Genomic DNA, 27972 nt, shown 5'->3' on the forward strand with positions numbered 1-27972 from the left:
TTAGGTCCTTTATTCTAATATTATATTTCAATTATGTTTTAGTTTAGAGATACAATGGAATTTGGAAAGGGAGTTCTTTATGATCATGAGCAGGATTCATGTGATGACTGATATAGATACAGGTGTTGATAGCAGGCTGCTTTTACTATACACAGGCTTCTGCATCACACTTAAATTATCTGCCTCAGGAATGTGCACTTATGCCATTACGTCTGAAAAAGTAGAAGATAGATATAGTTTGTCACAGAGGAAGTGTTCCTTTTTCAACTCTCAAGGATCATCTTCCTTACTCCACCACACACATGTACATCATTTTTTTCAGGTATTGGTAAGATTTCAACATATTTTTATCATCTTCATTTGTTACTGGGTTTCCCCTATTATTATTTCTCAGGTGGTCCTGTCCTTGCAATGCATGAAAATATTTTGTTTCTGACAAGAAAATTTTAGAAAATACTTCACTGCAAAATGTGGCTGTTTTTAAAGTGTCTGCTCTGAAAGTTGTATCCAATATACCTCCAGGCCATATAATGCAGACCTCCCCTCTTACTCGTCTGCAGCCATACAATGTAGATCTCCCTTTCCCTGTTCCCAGCCAACCATTTCTGCAATTTAATGCTTCACCTCCCTTCCCTCTGAATTGATTATGGTAAACTTTATTCAGGCATGACTTAAAATCAGGCTCACATACAATAAAGTTATGCATGAACCATGAGACAAAACATTAAGGATAGAGGTACCCATGAACCTAATCTGCATAACCAATAGGAGCAGTAGTTCAAGATTCTAAGAATCATACTTTGTGGCAGTTTTATATGGCCAGCTACCACAATAGAAGAACTGACCATATACATTTAACCGCAACCAGAGATCTTATTCAAATAAAAACCTTATTCTTGTGGCTGAGTAATATCCCATTTTATATAGGTACCACCTTTTCTTTATCCAAGCATGTATGGATGGACAGTGGGCTTGCTTCCAAGTCTTGTCCACTGTGACTAATGCTACAGTGAACATAGGAGTGCATATATCATTGGGAAGAAATATTTTTCAAATTGTGGGGCATAGGTATCTGGAGAAGGTGTTGCTGGGTCATATGGGATCCCTATGCTTCATGTTTGAGGAACCTCCAGACTGTTCTCCCCAGTGGCTGGCTGTAGCAGTTCACATTCTCTCCTGCAGTAAATGAGGCTTCCCTTTCTTGCACAACCTCTGCAACACTGGTTATTATTAGTCTTGTTGATAACTGCCACTCTAACAGGTGTGAGGTGGTATCTCCTGGTAGGTTTGATTTGCATTTCCCTAATCGCTAGTGCATTTTAGGATCTTTAAAAATACCTGCTGGCCATTTGTGTCTTCCTGGGCGATGAAATACTACCATTTGGGACAACAGGGATGGATCTTGGGAATACTATGCTGAGCAGACAAAACCAAGTAACATATGATTTACTCATACGTGCCATGTGGAACTGAAAACAAAAAATGAGCACACAAGTCAATCAAAATAAATCTCACAGAGACAGGAAAGAATGGAAGAGACTGAGGATTCTCAGAGGCATGGCGGTGGGTGTGGGGGACAGGTGGTCTGGAAAGATTAACCAAAGAACTTAAATGCATATATACATAGCCCATGGACACAGAAAATAGTGTCTTGAAGACCTGGTGTGGGGCGGTGGAAGAAGGGTCTAGGGGGGCAATAGGACAACAAAAAGGACATCTGTAGTACTCTCAACAATAAAGAGTAAAACAAAACAGTAATAATAGACACACAGGGAAGGGGTGGATAGCACAGGATAAAGGAGGTGAAATATATGGCCAAGAAATAGATTTGACTTTGAGTGGTAAGCCCTCAATGTCATACGCAGGTGATGTATCATACTACTTGACTGTTAGTTCCAAATAATTTTATTAACCAACATCATCCCAATATATTTAATTTTTAAATTTTAAAAGAAAAATAGAGATGCAATATTAATAATAAACACTAAATAATCTCAAAAGGGATCATACAAATTTTAAGGTAATTACCTGAATTAACATTCACATAATTTGCTCAATTCAGAGAATTCTCTCATTTTTCCCTGTTTAATTACCTCAATTGTGAGCTTTCAGTCTCTTTCTAATTTCAGGCAAGTGTGTATGCACCTGTGTATATATGTATGATAATTTGTTTTGTATCTGAAACATGTAAGTGTTGATGTTGGTGAATTTTGTAGAAGAAATTGAATTTTATTCATATTTGTTTCCCATGATATTTACAAATTCACTTTTATTTTTCAGAAAAACTTCAGGAAAACTTTGGTAAGTTATTTCTGACAATCCTTAATTGCCAGACCTTAAAAACAATGTGAAGTGTTTAGCATTATTTGCCTTATTTCCCCTTGACATTCATTGGTTCACCTTTTTTTTGAAAGTCTACTCCTTTCTTCTCAAATATTTTTGTCTCTATGCTTCTCACATATTAAGTTCCATCTATTTATTTTCCATAACGTCCATCCTTACCAGTCATTTCCTTTTCCATGTCATACCTGTGCTTCCATACAAACTTTGGATTTTCTGCTTTCCAGAAACTTGCTAAATTTAGTGTGAATCTTCTGAGGTGAAGAGGGTTGTGCTAACAGCACAGGATGTCTACTCTCTATATTCTGTCTGTAAAATACCCATTAAAGTAGGAGCTCGGCCATTTTTTGCAAGTTGAGCGGCCCATCTTAAGTAAACTGAGCAATGAGAGAAGATTCCATATGCGATGAGTGCCTTGGAACCCTCAACTCTCCTGGAAACATGTTCTAGGCTCCGATGTCATTCACTGACAGAGTGTGACTTCAAGGACCACTATTTCACCTCCCTGGTGATCATACTACCCATTGCACAGATAATTTATGCAATAGTTTCTGGCCTTTTCTTTTCGAATTACATTAAATGTTCTTTATCCTTTTGCATTTTTATTCGCTCAGGTATTAAGTCGTAGCATTGCAAGAGACTTTTTCATGTTTGAAAAAGTATGTTACATCTTAAGGAATGTTTATGTGAGACGTATCTTTCGCTAAGAATTGTGAAAGTGGATGATATGAAAAGCTACTTGTCATAGCATAATTCCCAAAGGATTTTCATGGAGGCCTGATAGAATCATTAAATGCTTTAGGTCCTTTTTTTAAAATGTTACATTTCAATTAAGTTTTTGCTTAAAGGCACAATGGAATTCGGGAAGAGAGTTCCTTATGTGCACGAGCAGGATTCTCTCATGTGATGACTGATATAGATACAGGTGTTGATAGCAGGGAGCTTTTACTATATACAGGCTTCTGCATCACACTTTAAGTACCTGCCTCAGGTATGTGCACTTATGCCATTTAGTCTGAAAAAGTGGAAGATTGATATAGTTTATCACAGAGGAAGTGTTCCTTTTTCAACTCTCAAGGACCATCTTCCTTACTCCACCACACACATGTACATCATTTTTTTCAGGTATTGGTAAGATTTCAACATATTTTATCATCTTCATTTTTTCCTGGGTTTCCTCTACTATTATTTCTCAGGTGGTCCTGTCCTTGCAATGTATGAAAATATTTTGTTTCTGACAAGAAAATTTTAGTAATTACTTCTCTGCTTAATGTGGCTGTTTTTAAAGTGTCTGCTCTGAAAGTTGTGTCCAATATAGCTCCAGGCCATACAATGCAGACCTCCCCTCTTACTCGTCTGCAGCCATACAATGTAGATCTCTTCTTCCTCATGCCCATCCATCCATTATTGCAATTTAATAATTCACCTCTCTTCTGTCTGAATTGCTTAAGATAAACTTTATTCAGGCATGAGTTAAAATCAGACTCACATACAATAAAGTTATGCATGAACCATTAGAAAAAACTTTGAGGATGGAGGTACCCATGAACCTAATCTGCATAACCAATAGGAGCAGTAGTTCAAGATTCTATGAATCATACTTTGTGGCAGTTTTATATGGCCAGCTACCACAATAGAAGAACTGACCATATACATTTGACCACAACCAGAGATCTCATTAAAATAAAGACCTTATTTTTGTGGCTGAGTAATATCCCATTGTATATAGGTACCACTTCTTCTTTACCCAAGCATGTATGGATGGACAGTGTGCTTGCTTCCACATATTGTCCACTTTGACTAATGCTAGTGAACATAGGAGTGCATATATCTTTGGGAAGAACTAATTTTCAGATTGTGGGACATAGGTATCCGGAGAAGGTGTTGCTGGGTCATATGGGATCCCTATGCTTCATATTTGAGGAACCTCTGTACTGTTTTCCCCAGTAGCTGTACCAGTTCACATTCCCACCAGCAGTAAATGAGGCTTCCCTTTCCTGCACAACCTCTGCAACACTTGTTATTACTAGTCTTGTTGATAACTGCCACTCTAACAGGTGTGAGGTGGTATCTCCTGGTAGGTTTGATTTGCATTTACCTAATCAAAGGTCCATTTTAGGATCTTTTAAAATACCTGTTGTCCACTTATGTCTTCTTGGGAGATGAAATACAGCCATTTGCAACAACAGGGATGGATCTTGGGAATATTATGCTGAGCAGACAAAGCCAAGAAATATATGATTTTACTCATGCGTGGCATATGGAATTGACAGCACAAAATGAGCACACAAGTCAATCACACAAACCCTCAGAGAGACAGGAAAGCATGGAACAGACTGAGGATTCTCAGAGGCATGGGGGTGGGTGTGAGGGGACAGGTGGGTGGAAAGATTAACCAAAGAACTTAAATGCGTATATACATAGCCAATGGACCCAGAAAATAGTGTCTTGAAGACCTGGTGTGGTGCGGTGGAAGAAGGGTCACGGGGGGCAATAGGACAACAAAAAGGACATGTGTAATACTCTCAACAATAAAGACTAAAACAAAACAGTAATAATAGACACACAGGGAAGGGGTGGGTAGCACAGGATAAAAGAGGTGAAATATATGGCCATGAACAAGATTTGACGTTGGGTGGTAACCCTACAATGTCATACGCAGGTGATGTATCATAGCACTGCACTGTTAGAGCCACATAATTTTATTAACCAACCTCATCCCAATAAATTTAATTTTCAAAGATTTAAAAAGAACCGTAGAGATACAATATTAATAATAAACACTAAATAATCTCAAAAGGGATCATACAAATTTTTAAGGTAATTACCTGAATTAACATTCACATAAGTTCTTCAATTCAGAGAATTCTCTCATTTTTCCCTGTTTAATTACCTCAATTGTGAGCTTTCAGTCTCTTTCTACTTTCATACAAGTGTGCATGCATCTGTGTATATATGTATGAGATTTGTTTTGTATCTGCAACTGAGGTTTAAGTTTACATGAGTAGCTTTCAATATTATTAAATTTTTTGTTTCTCATATAATTTGCATTAATTTTTTCTCTGTTATTGTATTTATTTCTTTTCATAACTTTTATTCATTATGGTATTAAATATGTGCCCTTATCACCATATTTCCCCCCATTCCCTCATTAGTTATTCCTTTCCATTTTTCAGAAAAAATTCTGAAGATATTGCATAAATTTTCTCCAATATCTCTTTACTCCCAAACACCTTAAAGTGACTGCTTTCTGATGTCTCCAACATTTCCTGCCTTTTTATTGATTGGACAATTCATTACTTTGCAATTGTCCAAGATGCCTACTAACCTGACCCAGAATTCCTCCAGAAAATCTGGTTCAATATTGTCCAACTCAATCTATTTTTCAACTTTATATAAGATACAACAGGGCTATTGTAAATATGAGATGTAACAACAGGCCGGCTCAAAAGTAGGTTAAAGTTGAGATAATCAGAGAATAATAATATTCTCTTAATATTTTTTATTTATTAATTATTATATTATTTAGCAAACAACTATACATTTACTTTTGCCCCCCCATAATATATTTAGTCCCAAAGAACTTTTAATAGAGAGCAACCCCCCCAAAATTATAAAATCTTTAAATTAAATTAGGAATGTTTTATAAGGTAACTAACAGAACTGTATTTCTTTTTTTTTTAATAATTAAATCTTTATTGTTCAGATTATTACATTTGTTCCTCTTTTTTCCCCCCATAACTCCCCTCCTCCCAGTTCCCACTCCACCCTCTGCCCTCACTCCCCACCCACTGTCCTCATCCATAGGTGCATGATTTTTGTCCAGTCTCTTCCCGCATCTCCCATTCCCCTTTCCCCCCCAAGCATAGTCAGTCCATTCCCTTTCTATGTCCCTGATTCTATTATAAACACCAGTTCATGCTGTTCATCAGATTATTTATTCACTTGATTTTTAGATTCACTTGTTGATAGATGCATGTTTGTTGTTCATAATTTGTATCTTTACCTTTTTCTTTTTCTTCCTCTTCTTAAAGGATACCTTTCAGCATTTCGTTTGGTGGTGATGAACTCCTTTAGCTTTTCCTTATCTGTGAAGCTCTTTATCTGGCCTTCAATTCTGAATGATAACTTTGCTGGATAAAGTAATCTTGGTTGTAGGTTCTTGGTATTCATCACTTTGAATATTTCTTGCCACTCCCTTCTGGCCTGCAAAGTTTCTGTTGAGAAATCAGCTGACAGTCGTATGGGTACTCCCTTGTAGGTAACTAACTGTGTTTCTCTTGCTGCTTATAAGAATCTCTCTTTGTCTTTTGCTCTTGGCATTTTAATTATGATGTGTCTTGGTGTGGTCCTCTTTGGATTCCTTTTGTTTGGGGTTCTCTGCGCTTCCTGGACTTGTAAGTCTATTTCTTTTACCAAGTAGGGGAAGTTTTCTGTCATTATTTCTTCAAATAGGTTTTCAATATCTTGCTCTCTCTCATCTTCTGGCACCCCTATAATTCTGATGTTGGTACACTTGTAGCTGTCCCAGAGGCTCCTTACACTATCTTGGCACTTTCGGATTCTTTTTTCATTTTGCTTTTCCGGTTTGGTGCTTTTTGCTTCCTCACATTTCTAATCTTTGACTTGATTCTTGCGCTCCTCTGGTCTGCTGTTGGGAGTCTGTATAATATTCTTTATTTCAGTCAGTGTATGCTTACTTTCTAGTTGGTCCTTTATCACACCATCGAGGGTCTCATTAGATTTCCTAAACATCTCATCAAGTTTATCGACAGACTCTAGAAGCCTCTTGAGAGACCTCAAAAGTGTGGTTTTGAATTCTATATCCAGTAGCCTGCTTTCCTCCGGTTCTGTCCTTTGTGGCCTGTTTCTTTGTCTCGGCATTTTTTTATGCTTCGCTGTGTTGATAGAGTGGCTTTCCGTGTTAAATGTCCCAACTGTATTTCTAATTATTTTATTGCTTAATTCACTATATTCATACCTTTCCTCCCTTTTAATTTTGGAACAATTTTCTCTAAGCAAATGAGAGCTTTCAGCCACTGTTCCTACATGTGTGTGTTGCATGTTACTCTGCAACATGAAAGGCTTGATGTTCCATGCATGTTGTAGAAGAAATTGAATTTTATTCATATTTGTTTCCCATGATATTTACAATTTCACTTTTATTTTTCAGAAAAACTTCAGGAATATCATCGTAAGTTATTTCTGACAATCCTTTATTGCCAAACATTTTAAAACAATGTGATGTCTTAGCATTATCTGCCTTTTCCCATCTTGACATTCATTGCTCACCTTTTTTTGAAAGTCTACTCTTTTTTCCTTAATTATTTTTGTATGTATCCTTCTCACATGAAAAGTTCCATCTATTTATTTTCCATAACTTCCATCCTTACCAGTTTTTTCCTTTTCCATGTCATACCTGTCCTTCCATACAAACTTTGGCATTTTCTGGTTTCTAGAAACTTGCCATACTTAGTGTGAATCTTCTGAGGTGAAGAGGGTTGTGCTAAAAGGCACAGGATGTCTACTCTCTATATTCTATCTGTAAAATACCCATTAAAGTAGGAGCTCGGCCATTTTTTACAAGTTGAGGGGCCCATCTTAAGTAAACTGAGCAATGAGAGAAGATTCCATATGCGATGAGTGCCTTGGAATCCGCAACTGTCCTGGAAACATGTTCTAGGCTCTGATGTCATTCACTGACAAAGGGTGACCTAAGGACCACTATTTCTCCTCCCTGGTGCTCATATTACCCATTGCACAGATAATTTATAGAATATTTTCTGGCTTTCTTGTTTCCAATTACATTAAATGTTCTTTATTCTTTTGCAATTTTATTCGCTCAATTATTAATTCGCAAAATTGCAAGAGATTTTTTTATGTTTGAAGAAGTATGTTACATCTTAAGGAAAGTTTATGTGAGATGTATCTTTAGCTCAGAATTGTGTATTTGGATGACATAAGAAGCTATTATGTATTTTTTTCTAATATTATATTTCAATTATGTTTTAGTTTCTAGATACAATGGTATTTGGAAAGAGAGTTCTTTATGATCATGAGCAGGATTCATTTGATGACTGATATAGATACAGGGGTTGAGAGCAGGGTGCTTTTATGATATACAGGCTTCTGCATCACACTTTAAGGGCCTGCCTCAGGTATGTGCACTTATGCCATTTAGTCTAAAAAAGTGGAAGATTGATACAGTTTATCACAGAGGAAGTGTTCCTTTTTCAACTCTCAAGGATCATCTTCTTTACTCCACCACACACATGTACATCATTTTTTTCAGTTATTGGTAAGATTTCAACATATTTTTATCATCTTCATTTGTTACTGGGTTTCCCCTATTATTATTTCTCTGATGGTCCTGTCCTTGCACTGTATGAAAATATTTCATTTCTGACAAGAATATCTTAGTAATTACTTCACTGCAAAATGTGGCTGTTTTTAAAGTGTCTGCTCTGAAAATTGTGTTCAGTATAGCTCCATACAATGTAGACCTCCCCTTGTACCCATCTCCATCCATACAATGTAGATGTCCCCTTCCCCATCCCCACTCAGCCATTACTGCAATTTAATACTTCACCTCCCTTGCCTCTGCATTGCTTATGGTAAACTGTATTCAGGCATGAGTTTAAAATCAGGTTCACACACAAAAAAGTTATGTTTGAACCATTAGACAAAACATTGAAAATAGAGGTACCAATTGACCTAATCTGCGTAATCAATAGGAGCAGTAGTTCAAGATTTTATGAATCATACTTTGTGGCACTTTTATATGGCCAGCTACCACAATAGAAGAACTGACTTTATATATTTAACCGCAACCAGAAATCATATTGAAATAAAAACCTTATTCTAATGGCTGAGTAGTATCCCACTGTATATAAGTACCAGTTCTTCTTTATCTGATCATATATGGAAGGACTGTTGGCTTGCTTCCAGGTCTTGTCCACTGTGACTAATGCTACAGTGATCATAGGAGTGCATATATTATTGGGAAGAAATATTTTTCAGATTGTGGGGCATAGGTATCCATAGAAGGTGTTGCTGGGTCATATGGGATCCCTACGCTTCATGTTTGTGGAACCTCCATACTGTTTTCCCCAGTGGCTGTACCAGTTCACATTCCCACCAGCAGTAAATGAGGCTTCCCTTTCCTCCACAACCTCTGCAACACTGGTTATTATTAGTCTTGTTGATAACTGCCACTCTAACAGGTGTGAGGTGGTATCTCCTGGTAGGTTTGATTTGCATTTCCCTAATCGCTAGTCCATTTTAGGATCTTTAAAAATACCTGCTGACCATTGTTGTCTTCCTGGGTGATGAAATACTGTCATTTCCGACAACAGGGATGGATCTTGGGAATATTATGCTGAGCAGACAAACCCAAGAAACATGTGATTTACTCATACGTGCCATGTGGAACTGAAAGCACAAAATGAGCACACAATCAAAAAAAACCTCGCAGACACATGAAAGCATGGAACAGACTGCAGATTCTCAAACGCATTGGGGTGGGTGTGGGGGGACAGGTGGAGTGGAAAGATTAATCAAAGAACTTAAATGCGTATATACATAGCCCATGGACACAGAAAATAGTGTCTTGAAGACCTGGTGTGGTGCGGTGGAAGAAGGGTCTAGGGGGGCAGTAGGACAACAAAAAGTACATCTGTAATACTCTCAACAATAAACACTAAAACCAAACAGTAATAATAGACACACAGGGAAGAGGTGGGAAGCACAGGATAAAGGAGGTGAAATATATGACCAAGGAACAAGATTTGACTTTGGGTGGTAAGCCCACAATGTCAAAGGCAGGTGATGTATTATAGCAGTGCACTGTTAGTTCCACATAATTTTATTAACCAACATCATCCCAATAAATTGAATTTTCAAAAATTTTAAAAGAACAATAGAGTTACAATATTAATAATAAACACTAAATAATCTCAAAAGGGATCATAGAAATTTTTAAGGTAATTACCTGAATTAACATTCATATAATTTCTTCAATTCAGAGAATTCTTTCATTTTTCCCTGTTTAATTACCTCAATTGTGAGCTTTAAGTGTCTTTCTACTTTCAGACAAGTGTGCATGCATCTGTGTATATATGTATGAGAATTTGTTTTATATCTGCAACGGAAGTTTAAGTTTATATAAGTAGCTTTCAATATTATTGAATTTTTTGTTTCTCATGTAATTTGCATTAATTTTTTCTTTTATTTTATTTATTTCTTTTCATAATTTTTTTTCATTATGGTATTAATATGTGCCCTTATTGCCATATTGCATTCCATTCCCTCATTAGTTATTCTTTTCCATTTTTCAGATAAAATTCTGAAGATATTGTGTAAATTTTCTCCAATATCTCTTTACTCCCAAACACCTTAAAGTGACTGCTTTCTGATGTGCCCTACATTTCTTGCCTTTTTATTGATTGAACAATTCATTACTTTGCAATTGTCCTAGATGCCTACTAACCTGACCCAGAATTCCTCCAGAAAATCTGGTTCAATATTGCCCAACTCAATCTATTTTTCAACTATATATAAGATACATCAGGCCGAAACCGGTTTGGCTCAGTGGATAGAGCGTCGGCCTGCAGACTGATGGGTCCCAGGTTCGATTCCGGTCGGGGGCATGTACCTGGGTTGCGGGCGCATCCCCAGTGGGAGATGTGCAGGAGGCAGCTGGTCGGTGTTTCTCTCTCATCGACGTTTCTAACTCTCTATCTCTCTCCCTTCCTCTCTGTAAAAAATCAATAAAATATATTTAAAAAAAAAAAGATACATCAGGGCTACTGTAAATATGAGACGTAACAACAGGCAGGTTCAAAAGTAGGTTAAAGTTGAGATAATCAGAAAATAATAATATTCTCTTAATTTTTTATTTATTAATTATTATGTTATTTAGCAAACAACTATACATTTACTTTGGCCCTCCTATAATTTATTTAGTCCCAAAGAACTTTTAATGAAATTAGGAATGTTTTGTAAGGTAACTAACAGAACTGTATTTCTAATTTTTTTTTTTTTTTGCTTAATTCACTATATTCAGACCTTTCTTCCCTTTTAATTTTGGAACAATTATCTCTGAGCAAATGAGAGCTTTCAGGCACTGTTCCTACATGTGTGTGTTGCATGTTACTCTGCAACATGAAAGGCTTGATGTTCCGTGCATGTTGTAGAAGAAATTGAATTTTATTCATATTTGTTTCCCATGATATTTACAAGTTCACTTTTATTTTTCAGAAAAACTTCGGGAAAAACGTCGTAAGTTATTTCTGACAATCCTCAATTGCCAAATCTTTAAAAACAATGTGATGTCTTAGCTTTATCTGCCTTTTCCCGTCTTGACATTCATTACTCATCTTTTTTTTGAAAGTCTGCTCTTTTTTCCTCAACTATTCTGTCTGTATCCTTCTCACATGTAAAGTTCCATCTATTTATTTTCCATAACTTCCATCCTTACCAGTTTCTTCCCTTTTCTATGTCATACCTGTGCTTCCATACAAACATTGGCATTTTGCGCTTTCCAGAAACTTGCCATATTTACTGTGAATCTTCTGAGGTGAAAAGGGTGGTGCGAACAGGCACAGGATGTCTACTCTATATATTCTGTCTGTAAAATACCCATTAAAGTAGGAGCTCAGCCGTTTTTTAAAAGTTGAGGGACCCATCTTAAGTAAACTGAGCAATGAGAGAAGATTCCCAATGTGATGAGTGCAGCTGCTCCCTCTGTTTTGCTACCAGACATTTTCTAAGTTCTCATGTCATTCGTTGATGGAGTGTCACCTTTAGGCCCACTCTTTCACCTCCGCGGTGACCTATGGCACATTGCACAGATAATTCATATAATATTTTCTGGCTTTTTTTCCCAATTACATTAAATGTTCTTTATACTTTTGCATTTTTATTCACTCAGTTTTTCTTTCACAACATTGCAGAAGATTTTTTATGTTTGCAAAAGTATGTTACATCTTAAGGAAAGTTTTTGTGAGATGTATCTTTAGCTCAGAATTGTCTATGTGGATGACGTGAGAACCTGTTTGTCAGAGCATGATCCCCAAAGGTTTATTCATGGAGCCCTGATAGAATCATTCAACGTGTTATTTCCTCGTTTTCTGATGTTATATTTCAATTATGTTTTAGTTTAGAAGCACAGTGGAATTTGGGCAGAGAGCTCCTTATGTTCATAAGCAAGATTCATGTAATGACTGATAAGGACACAGGTGTTGATAGCAGGGTGCTTTTACTATATACAGGCTTCTGCATCACACTGTCAGTACCTGCCTCAGGAATGTGCACTTTTGACACTTTAGTTTCAAAAGTGGAAGGCCCAAAGCAAGACCAAAGATTGATATAGTTTATCCCAGAGGAATTTATCCGATAGGTCTGTCATACTGCCCTTTGCCATCTCATTCCTTTAGCACTGATGGGTATGGAGGTGGACGTGACCCTGGTTCTTATTGGTTACATGGCCTTAGGATCCTTTGGCTGCACTTCTTAGAATGTGGGCCAGTTTCAATCCAAGAATAAGCAACAGAACTGTTTCAAATTAGGATCCTCTTCTCTTCCTGACATTGTGCTTGCATCATGTTTGAATGGTTTGTTTCTTTCTTTCACTCTTTCAGATAAGGGTGACCAGGAAGAAAGCAAGTCCCTTAAAGGTATTTCACTTTGCACTTACTCCCTTTCATGTTTTTATTTTCCATTTGTTTTGAACTCTCAAAGATCATCTTCCTTACTCCACCACACACATGTACATCATATTTTTCAGGTATTGGTAAGATTTCCATATATGTTTACCTTCTTCATTTGTTACTCAGTTTCCCCCATTATTATCTCTCTGATGGTCCTGTCCTTGCAATGTATGAAAATATTTCCTTTCTGAAAAGAATATTTTAGCAATTACTTTACTGCAAAATACTGCTATTTTTACGGTGTCTGTTCTTAAAGTTTTGTCCAATATAGCACCAGACCATACAATGAAGACCGCCCCCAACACACCCCACTCCAGGCAAACAAACTAGACCACTCACCGTACTCCATCCCTGCCTAGCCATTACTGCCATTTATTACTTCATCTCCCTTCCCTCTGAATTGCTTATGATAAACTTTGTTCAGGCATGATTTAAAATCAGGGTCACATGCTATAAAGTTATGTATGAATCAGTTGACCAAACATTTTGGATAGAGGTACCCATTAACCTTATCTGCACAATCAATAGGAGCAGTAATACAAGATTCTATAAATCCTTGTTTTTAGCGGTTTTATTTTTTTTTTTCATTTTTAAATATATTTTATTGATTTTTCACAGAGAAGAAAGGGTAGGGCTCAAGAGTTGGAAACATCAATGAGAGAGAAACATCAATTAGCTGTCTCCTGCACACCTCCCCTGGGGATGTTCCCACAACCAAGTTACATGCTCTTGACCGGAATTGACCTTGGGACCCTTCAGTCTGCAGGCTGACGTATCCACTGAGCCAAACCAGTTAGGGCTGTTTGTGGCAGTTTTATATGGCCAGCTACCACAGTTGAAGAACTGACTATATAATGAGAGAAGATTCCATATGCAATGAGTGTATTTGACCCCTCCACTGTCCTGGAAACATGTTCTAGGCTCTGATGTCATTCATTGACAAAGTGTGACTTTAAGGACCACTATATCACCTTCCTGGTGATCATATTACCCATTGCACAGATAATGTATACAATAGTTTCTAGCCTTTTCCTTTCCAATTACATGAAATGTTTTTTATTCTATTGCATTTCATTAGCTTAGGTATTAATTCGCAAAATTGCAAGAGTTTTTTTATGTTTGAAATAGTATGTTAAATCTTAAGGAAAGTTTATGTGAGATGTATCTTTAGCTCAGAATTGTGTATTTGGATGACATAAGAAGCTATTTGTCATAGCATAATTCCCAAAGGTTTTTTCATTGAGGGCTGAAAGAATCATTAAAGGATTTATATCCTTTATTCTAACATTATATTTCAATTGTGTTTTAGTTTAGACATACAATGGAATTTGGAAAGAGAGTTCCTAATGATCATGAGCAGGATTCATGTGATGACTGATATGGATACAGGTGTAGATAGCAGGCTGCTTTTACTATATACAGGCCTCTGCATCACACTTTAAGTACCTGCCTCAGATATGTGCACTTATGCCATTTAGTCTGAAAAAGTGGAAGATAGATATAGTTTGTCACAGAGGAAGTGTTCCCTTTTCAACTCTCAAGGACTATCTTCCTTACTCCACCACACACACGTACATCATTTTTTTCAGGTATTGGTAAGATTTCAAGATATATTGATAATCTTCATTTGTTACTGGGTTTCCCCAATTATTATTTCTCAGGTGGTCCTGTCTTTGCAATGTATGAAAATATTTCATTTCTGGCATGAAAATTTTAGTAATGACTTCACTGCAAAATGTGGCTGTTTTTCAAGTGTCTGCTCTGAAAGTTGTGTCCGATATAGCTCCAGGCCATACAACGCAGACCTCCCATCATCCTCGTCTGCAGCCATACAATGTAGATCTTCCCCTCCTCATTCCCACCCAGCCAATACTGCAATTTACTACTTCATCGCCCTTTCCTCGGAATTGCTTATGGTATACTTTATTGAGGCATTAGTTAAAACCAGGTTTGAATACAATAAAGTTATGTATGAACCATGAGACAAAACATTTAGGATAAAGTTACCCATTAATCTGATCTGCATAACCAATAAGAGCAGTAGTTCAGGATTCTATGAATCATAATTTGTGGCAGTTTTTTATGGCCAGCTACCACAATAGAAGAACTGACCATATACATTTAACGACAAACAGAGATCTTATTAAAATAAAAACCTTCTTCTTGTGGCTAATATCCCATTGTATACAGGTACCACTTCTTCTTTATCCAACCATGTATGTATGGACAGTCGGCTTGCTTCCATGTCCTGTCCACTGTGACTAATTCTACAGTGAATGTAGGAGTGCATATATCATTGGGAAGATATATTTTTTCAGGTTGAGGTGCATAGGTATCCATAGAAGGTGTTGCTGGGTTATATGGGATCCCTATGCTTCATGTTTGAGGAACCTCCATACTGTTTTCCCCAGGGGCTGTACCAGTTCACATTCCCACCAGCAGTAAATGAGGCTTCCCTTTCCTCCACAACCTCTGCAACACTTGTTATTACTAGTCTTGTTGATAACTGCCACTCTAACAGGTGTGAGGTGATATCTCCTGGTAGGTTTAATTTGCAATTCCCAATTTGCTAGTCATTTTGAGGATTTTTAAAATGCCTTCTGTCCACTTATGTATACTTGGGCAATGAAATACTGCCATTTGTGACAACACGGATGGATCTTGGGAATATTGTGCTGAGAGACAAAGCCAAGAAACATATGATTATACTAGTACATGGCATATGGAACTGAGATCACAAATGAGCACACAACTCAATCAAACAAACGTCACAGAGACAAGAAAGCATGGATCAGGGGACACTCAGTGGCATGCGGGTGGGTGTGTGGGGACAGGTGTGCTGGAAAGATTAACCAAAGAACATAAATGCGTATATTCATAGCCCCTGGACCCAGAAAATAGAGTCTTGAAGACCTGTTGTGGGGCGGTGGAAGAAGGGTCTAGGCGGGCAATAGGACAAAAAAAAGGACATCTGAAATACTCTCAGAAATAAAGAGTAAAACAAAACAGTAATAATAGACACACAGGGAAGGGTTGGGAAGCCAGGATAAAGGAGGTGAAATATATGGCCAAGGAACAAGATTTGACTTTGGGTGGTAAGCCCACAATGTCATAAGCAGGTGATGTATCATAGCAATGCACTCTTAGTTCCACATAATTTTATTAACCAACATCATACAAAAATTTAATTTTCAAAAATTTTAAAAGAACTATAGAGATACAATATTAATAATAAACACTTTATAATATCAAAAGGGATTATAAAAATCTTTAAGGTAATTACCTGAATTTACATTCACATTATTTCTTCAATTCAGAGAATTCATTCATTTTTCCCTGTTTAATCACCTCAATTGTGAGCATTCAGTCTCAATCTATGTGTAGACAAGTGTGCATGCATCTGTGTACATAAGTATTAGCATTTGTTTTGTATCTGCAACTGAAGATGAAGTTTACATAAGTAGCTTTCAATATTATTGAACTTTTTGTTTCTCATATAATTTGCATTAATTTTTTATCTGTTATTTTATTAATTTATTTTCATGTTTCTTATTCATTATGGTATTAAATATGTGCCCTTATCACCATATTGCCCCCCATTCCCTCATTTGTTACTCCTTTCCATTTTTCAGATAAAATTCTGTAGATATTGCTTAAATTTTCTCCAATATCTCTTTACTCCCAAACACCTTAAAGTGACTGCTTTCTGATGTGTACAACATTTCCTGCCTTTTTATTGATTGGACAATTCATTACTTTGCAATTGTCCTAGATGCCTACTAACCTGACCCAGAATTCGTCCAGAAAATTTGGTTCAGTATTGTCCAATTCAATCAATTTTTCAACTATATATAAGATACAACAGGGCTATTGTAAATATGAGACATAGCAACAGCCACGTTCAAAAGTACGTAAAGGTTGATATAATCAGAGAATTATAATATATTCTTAAAATTGTTTTATTAATTATTATATTATTTGGCAAACAACTATACATTTATTTTCCCGCAATAATATATTTAGTCCCAAAGAAATTTTAATACAGAGTAACCCTCCAAAAATTATAAAATCTTCAAATTAAATTGTAATCTATCGTAAGGTAAGGAACAGAACTGTACTTCTAATTTTTTTATTGCTTAATTCACTATATTCATACCTTTACTCCCTTTTAATTTTGGAAAAATTATCTCAGAACAAATGAGAGCTTTCAGCCACTGTGTCTACATGTGTGTGTTGCATGTTACTCTGCAACATGAAAGGCTGGATGTTCCGTGCATGTTGTAGAAAAAATTGAATTTTATTCATATTTGTTTCCCATGATATTTATAATTTCACTTTTATTTTACAGAAATACTTCAGGAGAATCGTCGTAAGTTGTTTCTGACAATCCTTAATTGCCCAACCTTTAAAAACAATGTGATGTCTTAGCATTATCTGCTTCTTCCCTCCTGACATTCATTGCTCACCTTTTATTTTAAAGTCTACTCTTTTTCCACAATTATTTTTGTCTGTATCCTTCTCACATGTAAAGTTCCATCTATTTATTTTCCATGACTTCCATCCTTCCTAGTTTCTTCCCTTTTCCATTTCATACTTGACCTTCCCTTTAAACTTTTGCATTTTCTGCTCTCCAGAATCCTGCCATATTTACTGTGAATTTTGTGAGGTGAAGAGGATTTAGCTAACAGGCACATGATTTCTACTCTTTATATACTGTAGGTAAAATACCCATTAAAGAAGGACTTCTGTCATTTTTTACTAGTTGAGGGTCCCATTTTAAGTAAACTGAGCAATGAGAGAAGATTCCATATGCAGTGAGTACATTTGACCCCTCCACTGTCCTGGAAACATGTTCTAGGCTCTGATGTCATTCAATGACAAAGTGTGACTTGAAGGACCACTATATCACCTCCCTGGTGATCATATAACCCATTGCACAGATAATTTATACAATAGTTTGAGTCTTTTCCTTTCCAATTACATTAAATGTTCTTTATTCTTTTGCGTTTTATTAGCTTAGGTATTAATTCGCAGGATTGCAAGAGATTTCTTCATGTTTGAAGAAGTATGTTACATCTTAAGGAATGTTCATGTGAGATGTATCTTTAGCTCAGAATTGTGTATTTGGATGACATAAGAAGCTATTTGTCATAGCACAATTTCCAAAGGTTTTTTCATGGAGGCCTGATAGAATCATTAAACGCTTTATGTCCTTTTTTCTAATATTATATTACATTATGTTTTAGTTTAAACATACAATGGAATTTGGGAAGAGAGTTCCTTATGATCATGAGCAGGATTCATGTGATGACTGATATAGATACAGGTGTTGATCGCAGGGTGCACTTGTGATATACAGGCATCACACTTTAAGGGCCTGCCGCAGGCATGTGCACTTATGCCATTGAGTCTGAAAAAGTGGAAGATAGATATAGTTTGTCACAGAGGAAGTGTTCCTTTTTCAACTCTCAAGGATCATCTTCCTTACTCCACCACACACACGTACAACATTTTTTTCAGGTATTGGTAAGATTTCAACATATTTTTATCATCTTCATTTGTTTCTGGGTTTCCCCTATTATTATTTCTCAGGTGGTCCTGTCCTTGCAATATATGAAAACATTTCGTTTGTGACAAGAAAATCTTAGTAATTACTTCACTCCAAAATGTGGCTGTTTTTCAAGTCTCTGCTCTGCAATTTGTGTCCAATATAGCTGCAGACCATACAATGCAGACCTCCTCCCGTAATAGTCTGCAGCCATAAAATTTAGATCTTCCCTTCCTCATCCACTCTAAGCCATTACTGCAATTTAATACTTCACTTCCCTTCCCTCTCAATTGCTTATGGTAAACTTTATTCAGGCATGAATTAAAATCAGGCTTAAATACAATAAAGTTATGCATGAACCATTAGATAAAACATTGAGGAAAGATGTACCCCTTAACCTAATCTGCATAACCAATAGGAGCAGTCATTCAAGATTCTATGAATCATACTTTGTGGCAGTTTTATATGGCCAGCTACCACAATAGAAGAACTGACCATATACATTTAACCGCAACCAGAGATCTTATTAAAATAAAAACCTTCTTCTTGTGGCTGAGTAATATCCCACTGTATACAGGTACCACTTCTTCTTTATCCAAGCATGTATGGATGGACAGTGGGCTTGCTTCCAAGTCTTGTCCACTGTGACTAATGCTACAGTGAGCATAGGAGTGCATATATCATTGGGAAGAAATATTTTTCAGATTGTGGGGCATAGGTGTGCATAGAAGGTGTTGCTGGGTTATATGGGATCCCCATGCTTCATGTTTGAAGAACCTCCATACTGTTTTCCCCAGTGGCTGTTACCAGTTCACATTCCCACCAGCAGTAAATGAGGCTTCCCTTTCCTCCACACCCTCTGCAACACTTGTTATTACTAGTCTTGTTGATAACTGCCACCCCTACAGGAGTGAGGTGGTATCTCCTGGTAGGTTTGATTTGCATTTCCCTAATCACTAATGCAGTTCAGGATCTTTTCAAATACCTGCTATCCATTTCTGTCTTCCTGGGCGATGAAATTCTGCCATTTGTGACAATAGGGATGGATCTTGGGAATATTATGCTGAGCAGACAAACCAAGAAACGTATGATTTTACTCATAAGTGGCATATGGAACTGAATGCACAAAATGAGCACACAACTCAATCAAAGAAACCCTCACAGAGACAGGGAAGCATGGAACAGACTGAGGATTCTCAGAGGCATGGGGGTGGGTGTGTGGGGACAGGTCGGCTGGAAAGTTTAACCAAAGAAGTTAAATGCGTATATACATAGCCCATGGACCCAGAAAGTAGTGTCTTGAGGTCCTGGTGTGGGGCGGTGGAAGAAGGGTCTAGGGGGGGCAATAGGACAAAAAAAAGGACATCTGTAATACTCTCAAAAATAAAGAGGAAAACAAAACAGTAATAATAGACACACAGGGAAGGGGTGGGAAGCACAGGATAAAGGAGGTGAAATATATGGCCAAGGAACTAGATTTGACTTTGAGTGGTAAGCCCACAATGTCATACACTGGTGATGTGGCATAGCACTGCATCGTTAGTTCCACATAATTTTATTAACCAACATCATCCCAATAAATTTAATTTTCAAAAATTTTAAAAGAAGAACAGAGATACAATATTAATAATAAACACTAAATAATCTCAAAAGGGATCATACAAATTTTTAAGGTAATTACATGAATTAACATTCACATTCGTTCTTCAATTCAGAGAATTCTTTAATTTTCCCCTGTTTAATTACCTCAATTGTGAGCTTTCTGTCTCTCTACTTTCAGAGAAGGGTACATGCATCTTTGTATATATGTGTGAGAATTTGTTTTTTATCTGCAACTGAAGTTTAAGTTTACATAAGTAGCTTTCAATGTTATTGAATTTATTGTTTCTCATATAATTCCCATTAATTTATTCTCTGTTATTTTATTTCTTTCTTTTCATAATTTTTATTCATTATGGTATTAAATATGTGCCCTTATCGCCATTTTGTCCCCATTCCCTCATTAGTTATTCCTTTCCATTTTTCAGATAAAATTCTGAAGCTATTGCGTAAATTTTCTCCAATATCTCTTTACTCCCAAACACCTTAAAGTGACTGCTTTCTGATGTGTACAACATTTCCTGCCTTTTTATTGTTTGGACAATTCATTACTTTGCAATTGTCCTTGATGCCTACTAACCTGACCCAGAATTCCTCCAGAAAATCTGGTTCAATATTGTCCAACTCAATCAATTTTTCAACTATATATTAGATACAATAAGGCTATTTAAATATTAGACGAAACAACAGGCAGGTTCAAAAGTAGGTAAAATTGAGATAATCAGACAATAATAATATTCTCTTAATATTTTTTATTTATTAATTATTATATTATTTAGCAAACAACTATACATTTACTTTTGCCCCCCATAATATATTTAGTCCCAAAGAACTTTTAATAGAGATCAACCCCACAAAAATTATAAAATCTTCAAATTAAATTGGGAATGCTTTATAAGGTAACTAACAGAACTGTATTTCTAATTTTTTTTTTTGCTTAATTCACTATATTCAGACCTTTCCTCCCTTTTACTTTTGGAACAATTATCTCTGAGCAAATGAGAGCTTTCAGCCACTGTTCCTACATGTGTGTGTTGCATGTTACTCTGCAACATGAAAGGCTTGATGTTCCGTGCACGTTGTAGAAGAAATTGAATTTTATTCATATTTGTTTCCCATGATATTTACAATTTCACTTTTATTTTTCAGAAAAACTTCAGGAAGAAATTGGTAAGTTATTTCTGTCAATCCTTAACTGCCAAACCTTTAAAAACAATGTGATGTGTTTAGCATTATCTGCCTTTTTTCCTCTTGACATCTATTGGCTCACCTTTTATTTGAAAGTCTACTCTTTTTTCCACAATTATTTTTGTCTGTATCCTTCTCACATGTAAAGTTCCATCTATTTATTTTCCATGACTTCCATCCTTCCTAGTTTCTTCCCTTTTCCATTTCATACTTGACCTTCCCTTTAAACTTTGGCATTTTCTGCTTTCCAGAATCCTGCCATATTTACTGTGAATCTTGTGAGGTGAAGAGGATTGTGCTAACAGGCACATGATTTCCACTCTTTATATACTGTAGGTAAAATACCCATTAAAGTAGGACCTCTGGCATTTTTTACAAGGTCAGGGGGCCATCTTCAGTAAATTGAGCAATGAGAGAAGATTCCATATGCAATGATTGCATTTGACCCCTCCACTGTCCTGGAAACATGTTCTAGGCTCTGATGTCATTTATTGACAGAGTGTGACTTTAAGGACCACTATTTCACCTCCCTGGTGATCATATAACCCATTGCACAGATAATTTATACAATAGTATCTAGCCTTTTCCTTTCTAATTAAATTAAATGTTCTTTATTATTTTGAATTTTATTAGCTTAGGTATGAATTCGCAGCATTGCAAGAGATTTTTTTATGTTTGAAAATGTATGTTACCACTTTTTTTAAAAAAAAAATATTTAAATATATTTAATTTATTTTTTACAGAGAGGAAGGGAGATAGAGAGTTAGAAACATCGATGAGAGAGAAACATCGATCAGCTGCCTCCTGCAAACCTCCTACTGGGGATATGTCCGCAACCCAGGTACATGCCCTTGACCTGAATCAAACCTGGGACCTTTCAGTCCACAGGCCAATGCTCTATCCAGTTAGCCAAAACAGTTTTGGGAAGTATGTTACATCTTAAGGAAAGTTTATGTGAGATGTATCTTTAGCTCAGAATTGTGAAAGTGGATGATATGAAAAGCTATTTGTCATAGCATAATTCCCAAAGGTCTTTTCATGGAGGCGTGATAGAATCATTAAACGCTTTATGTCCTTTTTTCTAATATTATATTTCAATTATGTTTTAGTTTAGACATACAATGGAATTTGGTTAGAGAGAACCTTATGATCATGAGCAGGATTCATGTGATTACTGATATAGAAACAGGTGTTGATAGCAGGATTCTTTTACTATATACAGGCTTCTGCATCACACTTTAAGTACCTGCCTCAGGAATGTGCACTTATACCATTTTGTCTGAAAAAGTGGAAGATAGATATAGTTTGTCACAGAGGAAGTGTTCCTTTTTCAACTCTCAAGAACCATATTCCTTACTCCACCACACACACGTACATCATTTTTTTCAGGTATTGGTAAGATTTCAACATATTTTTATCATCTTCATTTGTTACTGGGTTTCCCCTATTATTATTTCTCAGGTGGTCCTTTCTTTGCAATGTATGAAAATATTTCGTTTCTTATAAGAAAATTTTAGTAATGGCTTCACTGCAAAATGTACCTGTTTTTAAAGTGTCTGCTCTGAAAGTTATGTCCTATCTAGGCCATACAACGCAGACCTCCCCTTGTACTTGTCTGCAGCCCAACAATATAGATCTTCCCTTCCTCATTCCCACCCAGCCATTATTGCAATTTAATACTTCACCTCCCTTCCCTCTCAATTGCTTATGGTAAACTTTATTCAGGCATGACTTAAAATCAGGCTCACACACAATAAATTTATGCATGAGCCATGAGACAAAACATTGAGGACAGAGGTACCCATTAACCTAATCTGCATAACCAATAGGAGCAGTAGTTCAAGATTCTATGAATCATACTTATTGGCAGGTTTATATGGCCAACTACCACAATAGAAGAACTGACCATATACATTTAACCACAACCAGAGATCTTATTAAAATAAAAATATTATTCTTGTGTCTGAGTAATATCCCATTGTATATAGGTACCACTTCTTATTTATCGAAGCATGTATGTATGGACAGTGGGCTTGCTTCCACGTCTTGTCCACTGTGACTAATGCTACAGTGAGCATAGGAGTGCATATATCATTGGGAAGATATATTTTCAGATGTGGAGCATTGGTGTCCATAGAAGTTCTTGCTGGGTTATATGGGATCCCTATGATTCATGTTTGAGGAAACTCTGTACTGTTTTCCCCAGTGGCTGTACCAGTTCACATTCCCAGCAGCAGTAAGTGAAGCTTCCCTTTCCTCCACAACCTCTGCAACACTTGTTATTACTAGTCTTGTTGATAACTGCCACTCTAACAGGTGTGAGGTGGTATCTCCTGGTCAGTTTGATTTGCATTTCCCTAATCTCCAGTGCATTTCAGGATCTTTAAAAATACCTGCTGGCCATCTGTGTCTGCCTGGGCAATGAAATACTGCCTTTTGGGACAACAGTGATGGATCTTGGGTATATTATGCTGAGCAGACAAAGCCAAGAAACATATGATGTTACTCTTACGTGGAATAAAGACCTGAAAGTACAAAATGAGCACACAAATCAATTAAACAAACCCTCACAGAGACAGGAAAGCATGGAACAGTCTGAGGATTCTCAGCGGCATGCCGGTGGGTTTGTGGGGAACGGTGATCTGGAAAGATTAACCAAAGAACATAAATGCGTATATACAAAGCCCATGGACACAGAAAATAGTCTCTTGAAGACCTAGTGTGGGGTGGTGGAAGAAGGGTCTAAGGGGGAAATAGGACAACAAAAAGGAAATCTGTAATCCTCTCAACAATAAAGCGTAAAACAAAACAGTAATAGTAGACACACAGGGAAGAGGTGGTTAGCACAGGGTAAAGGAGGTGAAATATATGGCCAAGAACAAGTATTGACTTTGGGTGGTAAGCCCACAATGTCATACGCAGGTGAGGTAGCATAGCACTGCACTGTTAGTTCCACATAATTTTATTAACCAACATCATCCCAATAAATTTAATTTTTAAAAATTTTAAAAGAACCATAGAGATACAATATTAATAATAAACTCTAAATGATCTCAAAAGGGATCATCAAAATTTTTAAGGTAATTACCTTAATTAACATTCACATAATTTTTCTCAATTCAGAGAATTCTTTCATTTTTCCTTGTTTAATTACCTCTATTGTGAGCTTTCAGTCTCTTTCTACTTTCTGACTAGGGTGCATGCATCTGTGTATAAAAGTATGGGAATTTGTTTTTTATCTGCAACTGAAGTTTAAATTTACATAAGTAGCTTTCAATATTATTAAATTTTTTGTTTCTCATATAATTTGCATTGACTTTTATTTTCTCTGTTATTTTATTTCTTTCTTTTCATAATTTTTATTAATTATGGTATTAAATATGTGCCCTTATCGCCATTTTGCCCCCCATTCCCTCATTAGTTATTCCTTTCTATTTTTCAGATAAAATTCTGAAGCTATTGCGTAAATTTTCTACAATATCTCTTTACTCCCAAACACCTTAAAGTGACTGCTTTCTGATGTGTCCAACATTTCCTGCCTTTTTATTGATTGGACAATTCATTACTTTGCAATTGTTCTCAATGCCTACTAACCTGACCCAGAATTCCTCCAGAAAATCTGGTTCAATATTATCCAACTCAATCAATTTTTCAACTATATATAAGATACAACAGGGATATTGTAAATATGAGACATAACAACAGGCAGGTTCAAAAGTACATTAAAGTTGAGATAATCAGTGAATAATAATATTCTTTTAATATTTTTTATTTATTAATTATTATATTATTTAGCAAACAACTATACATTTACTTTTGCTCCCCCATTGTATATTTAGTCCCAAAGAACTTTTAATAGAGAGCAACCCAACCCCAAAATTAAAGAATCTTCTAATTAAATTAGGAGTGTTTTATAAGGTACTTTACAGAACTGTATTTCTAATTTTTTTATTGCTTAATTCCCTACATTCAGACCTTTCCTTCCTTTTAATTTTGGAACAGTTATCTCTGAGCAAATGAGAGCTTTCAGCTAATGTTCCTACATGTGTGTTTTGCATGTTACTCTGCAACATGAAAGGCTTGATGTTCCGTGCATGTTGTAGAAGAAATTGAATTTTATTCATTTTTGTTTCCCTTGATATTTACAATTTCACTTTTATTTTACAGAAAAACTTCAGGAAAAACTTGGTAAGTTATTTCTGACAATCCTTAATTGCCAAACCTTTAAAAACAATGTGATGTCTTAGCATTATCTGCCTTTTCCCTCCTGACATTCATTGGCTCACCTTATTTTTTGAAACTCTACTCTTTTTTCCTCAAATATTCTGTCTGTATCCTTCTCACATGTAAAGTTCCATCTATTTATTTTCCATGACTTCCATTCTTAATAGTTTCTTCCCTTTTCCATCTCATACTTTACCTTCCCTTTAAACTTCGGCATTTTCTGCTTTCCAGAAACTTGTCATATTTACTGTGAATCTTGTGAGGTGAAGAGGATTGTGCTAACAGGCACATGATTTCCATTCTTTATATACTGTAGGTAAAATACCCATTAAAGTAGGACCTCTGGCATTTTTTACAAGTTTAGGGGGCCATCTTAAGTAAACTGAGCAATGAGAGAAGATTCCATATGCAATGATTGCATTTGACCCCTCCACTGTCCTGGAAACATGTTCTAGGCTCTGATGTCATTCAATGACAACGTGTGACTTTAAGGACCACTATTTCACCTCCCTGGTGATCATATTACCCATTGCACAGATAATTTATACAATATTTTCAGGCCTTTTTCTTTCCAATTACATTAAATATTCTTTATTCTTTTGCATTTTTATTCCCTCAGGTATTAATTCGCAGCATTGCAAGAGATTTTTTTATGTTTGAAAAAGTATGTTACATCTTAAGGAAAGTTTATGAAGATGTATTTTTAGGTCAGAATTGTGAAAGTGGATGATATGAAAAGCTATTTGTCATACCATAATTCCCAGAGTTTTTTTTCATGGAGGCCTGATAGAATCATTAAACGCTTTATGTCCTCTTTTTCAAATGTTATATTTCAATTATGTTTTAGTTAAAAGATACAATGGCATTTGGGAAGAGAGTTCTATGTTAATGAGCAGGATTCTTTCATGTGATGACTGATATAGATACAGGTGTTGATAGCAGGGTGCTTTTATGATATACAGGCTTCTGGATCATACTTAAAGTATCTGCCTCAGGAATGTGCACCTATGCCATTTAGTCTGAAAAAGTGGAAGATTGATATAGTTTATCACTGAGGAAGTGTTCCTTTTTCAACTCTCAAGGACCATCTTCCTTACTCCACCACACACATTTACATCATTTTTTTCAGGTATTGGTACGATTTCAACATATTTTTATCATCTTCATTTGTTACTGGGATTCCCCTATTATTATTTCTCAGGTGGTCCTGTCCTTGCAATGTATGAAAACATTTCGATTCTGACAAGAAAATTTTAGTAATTACTTCACTCCAAAATGTGGCTCTTTTTCAAGTGTCTGCTCTGAAAGTTGTGTCCAATATAGCTGCAGGCCATACAATGCAGACCTCCCATCATCCTCGTCTGCAGCCATACAATGTAGATCTTCCCTTCCTCATCCCCACCCAGCCTTTACTGCAATTTAATACTTCACTTCCCTTCCCTCTCAATTGCTTATGGTAAACTTTATTCAGGCATGACTTAAAATCAGGCTCACACACAATAAAGTTATGCATGAACCATGAGACAAAACACTGAGGGTAGAGGTACCCATTAACCTAATCTGAATAACCAATAGGAGCAGTAGTTCAAGATTCTATGAATAATACTTTGTGGCAGTTTTATATGGCCAGCTACCACAATAGAAGAACTGACCATATACATTTAACCACAACCAGAGATGTCATTAATATAAAAACCTTATTCTTGTGGCTAATATCACATTGTATATAGGTACCTCTTCTTCTTTTTCCAACATGTATGGATGGACAGTGGGCTTGCTTCCTCATCTTGTCCATTGTGTCTAATGCTACAGTCAACATAGGAGTGTGTTATGCCCAGATTTCAAGGCCCCCACAGAACCACCAGGGAGCGCTGAGTCCGATGCAAAAGCATAGAGTCTTTTATTCAAGCTAGCTTGGTCTCTCTGACTCCATTACTTGATGCAAGAGAGTCCAGTGTCTTGGAAGAACAAAGAATTTATAGGGCTTGGGGTCGAGGGTGGGGCGAGGGCTCACTTGGACCACTGATTTGACCAATTCTGGTTGGTTGAGTGAGGGCCAGAGGCTAGTGATGCAGGTGTAGGGTGCAGCTAGAGTCTGGTTACCCAAAGACAGGAGGTGGCTAGCATACTTTTGGCCTTGGGCTAGTTTCCTTGCATTCCTATTGCCTGAGGTAAGGGCAGGCTGCATAACTAATACATTCTATGGCTATTGCTTGAAGAGGTGTTAGGAACACAGCTATCAGTCCCGTTTTGTCCTTTTATTCCCCCCTTGTCTTGGAACGTCCGGCTCAATCATGAGACGGAATGCATTTTTATTTCACCTTCCATCGCTAGAGGCCTGTACTGGGCTTGCAAAACCATCAA

General features: G+C 36.4%; 1 protein-coding gene across 1 annotated transcript in view; it reads left to right on the plus strand.

Annotated features, from left to right (window-relative positions):
- LOC139012960 (E3 ubiquitin-protein ligase TRIM38-like) overlaps positions 1–27972 on the plus strand; it is a 150124-nt gene that overhangs the window by 99163 nt on the left and 22989 nt on the right. The window contains exons 25-31 of the mRNA XM_070419145.1: positions 2281–2301; positions 7514–7534; positions 11599–11619; positions 12981–13016; positions 17398–17418; positions 21346–21366; positions 25552–25572. Coding sequence (XP_070275246.1) covers positions 2281–2301; positions 7514–7534; positions 11599–11619; positions 12981–13016; positions 17398–17418; positions 21346–21366; positions 25552–25572 — 162 coding nt within the window. The remainder of the gene's footprint in view (positions 1–2280; positions 2302–7513; positions 7535–11598; positions 11620–12980; positions 13017–17397; positions 17419–21345; positions 21367–25551; positions 25573–27972) is intronic.

This window comes from Myotis yumanensis, unplaced genomic scaffold (assembly GCF_028538775.1).
Source record: "Myotis yumanensis isolate MYYU_CA2020_CCGP unplaced genomic scaffold, mMyoYum1.0.hap1 SCAF_6, whole genome shotgun sequence".
In the NCBI taxonomy this organism is placed as follows: domain Eukaryota; kingdom Metazoa; phylum Chordata; class Mammalia; order Chiroptera; family Vespertilionidae; genus Myotis; species Myotis yumanensis.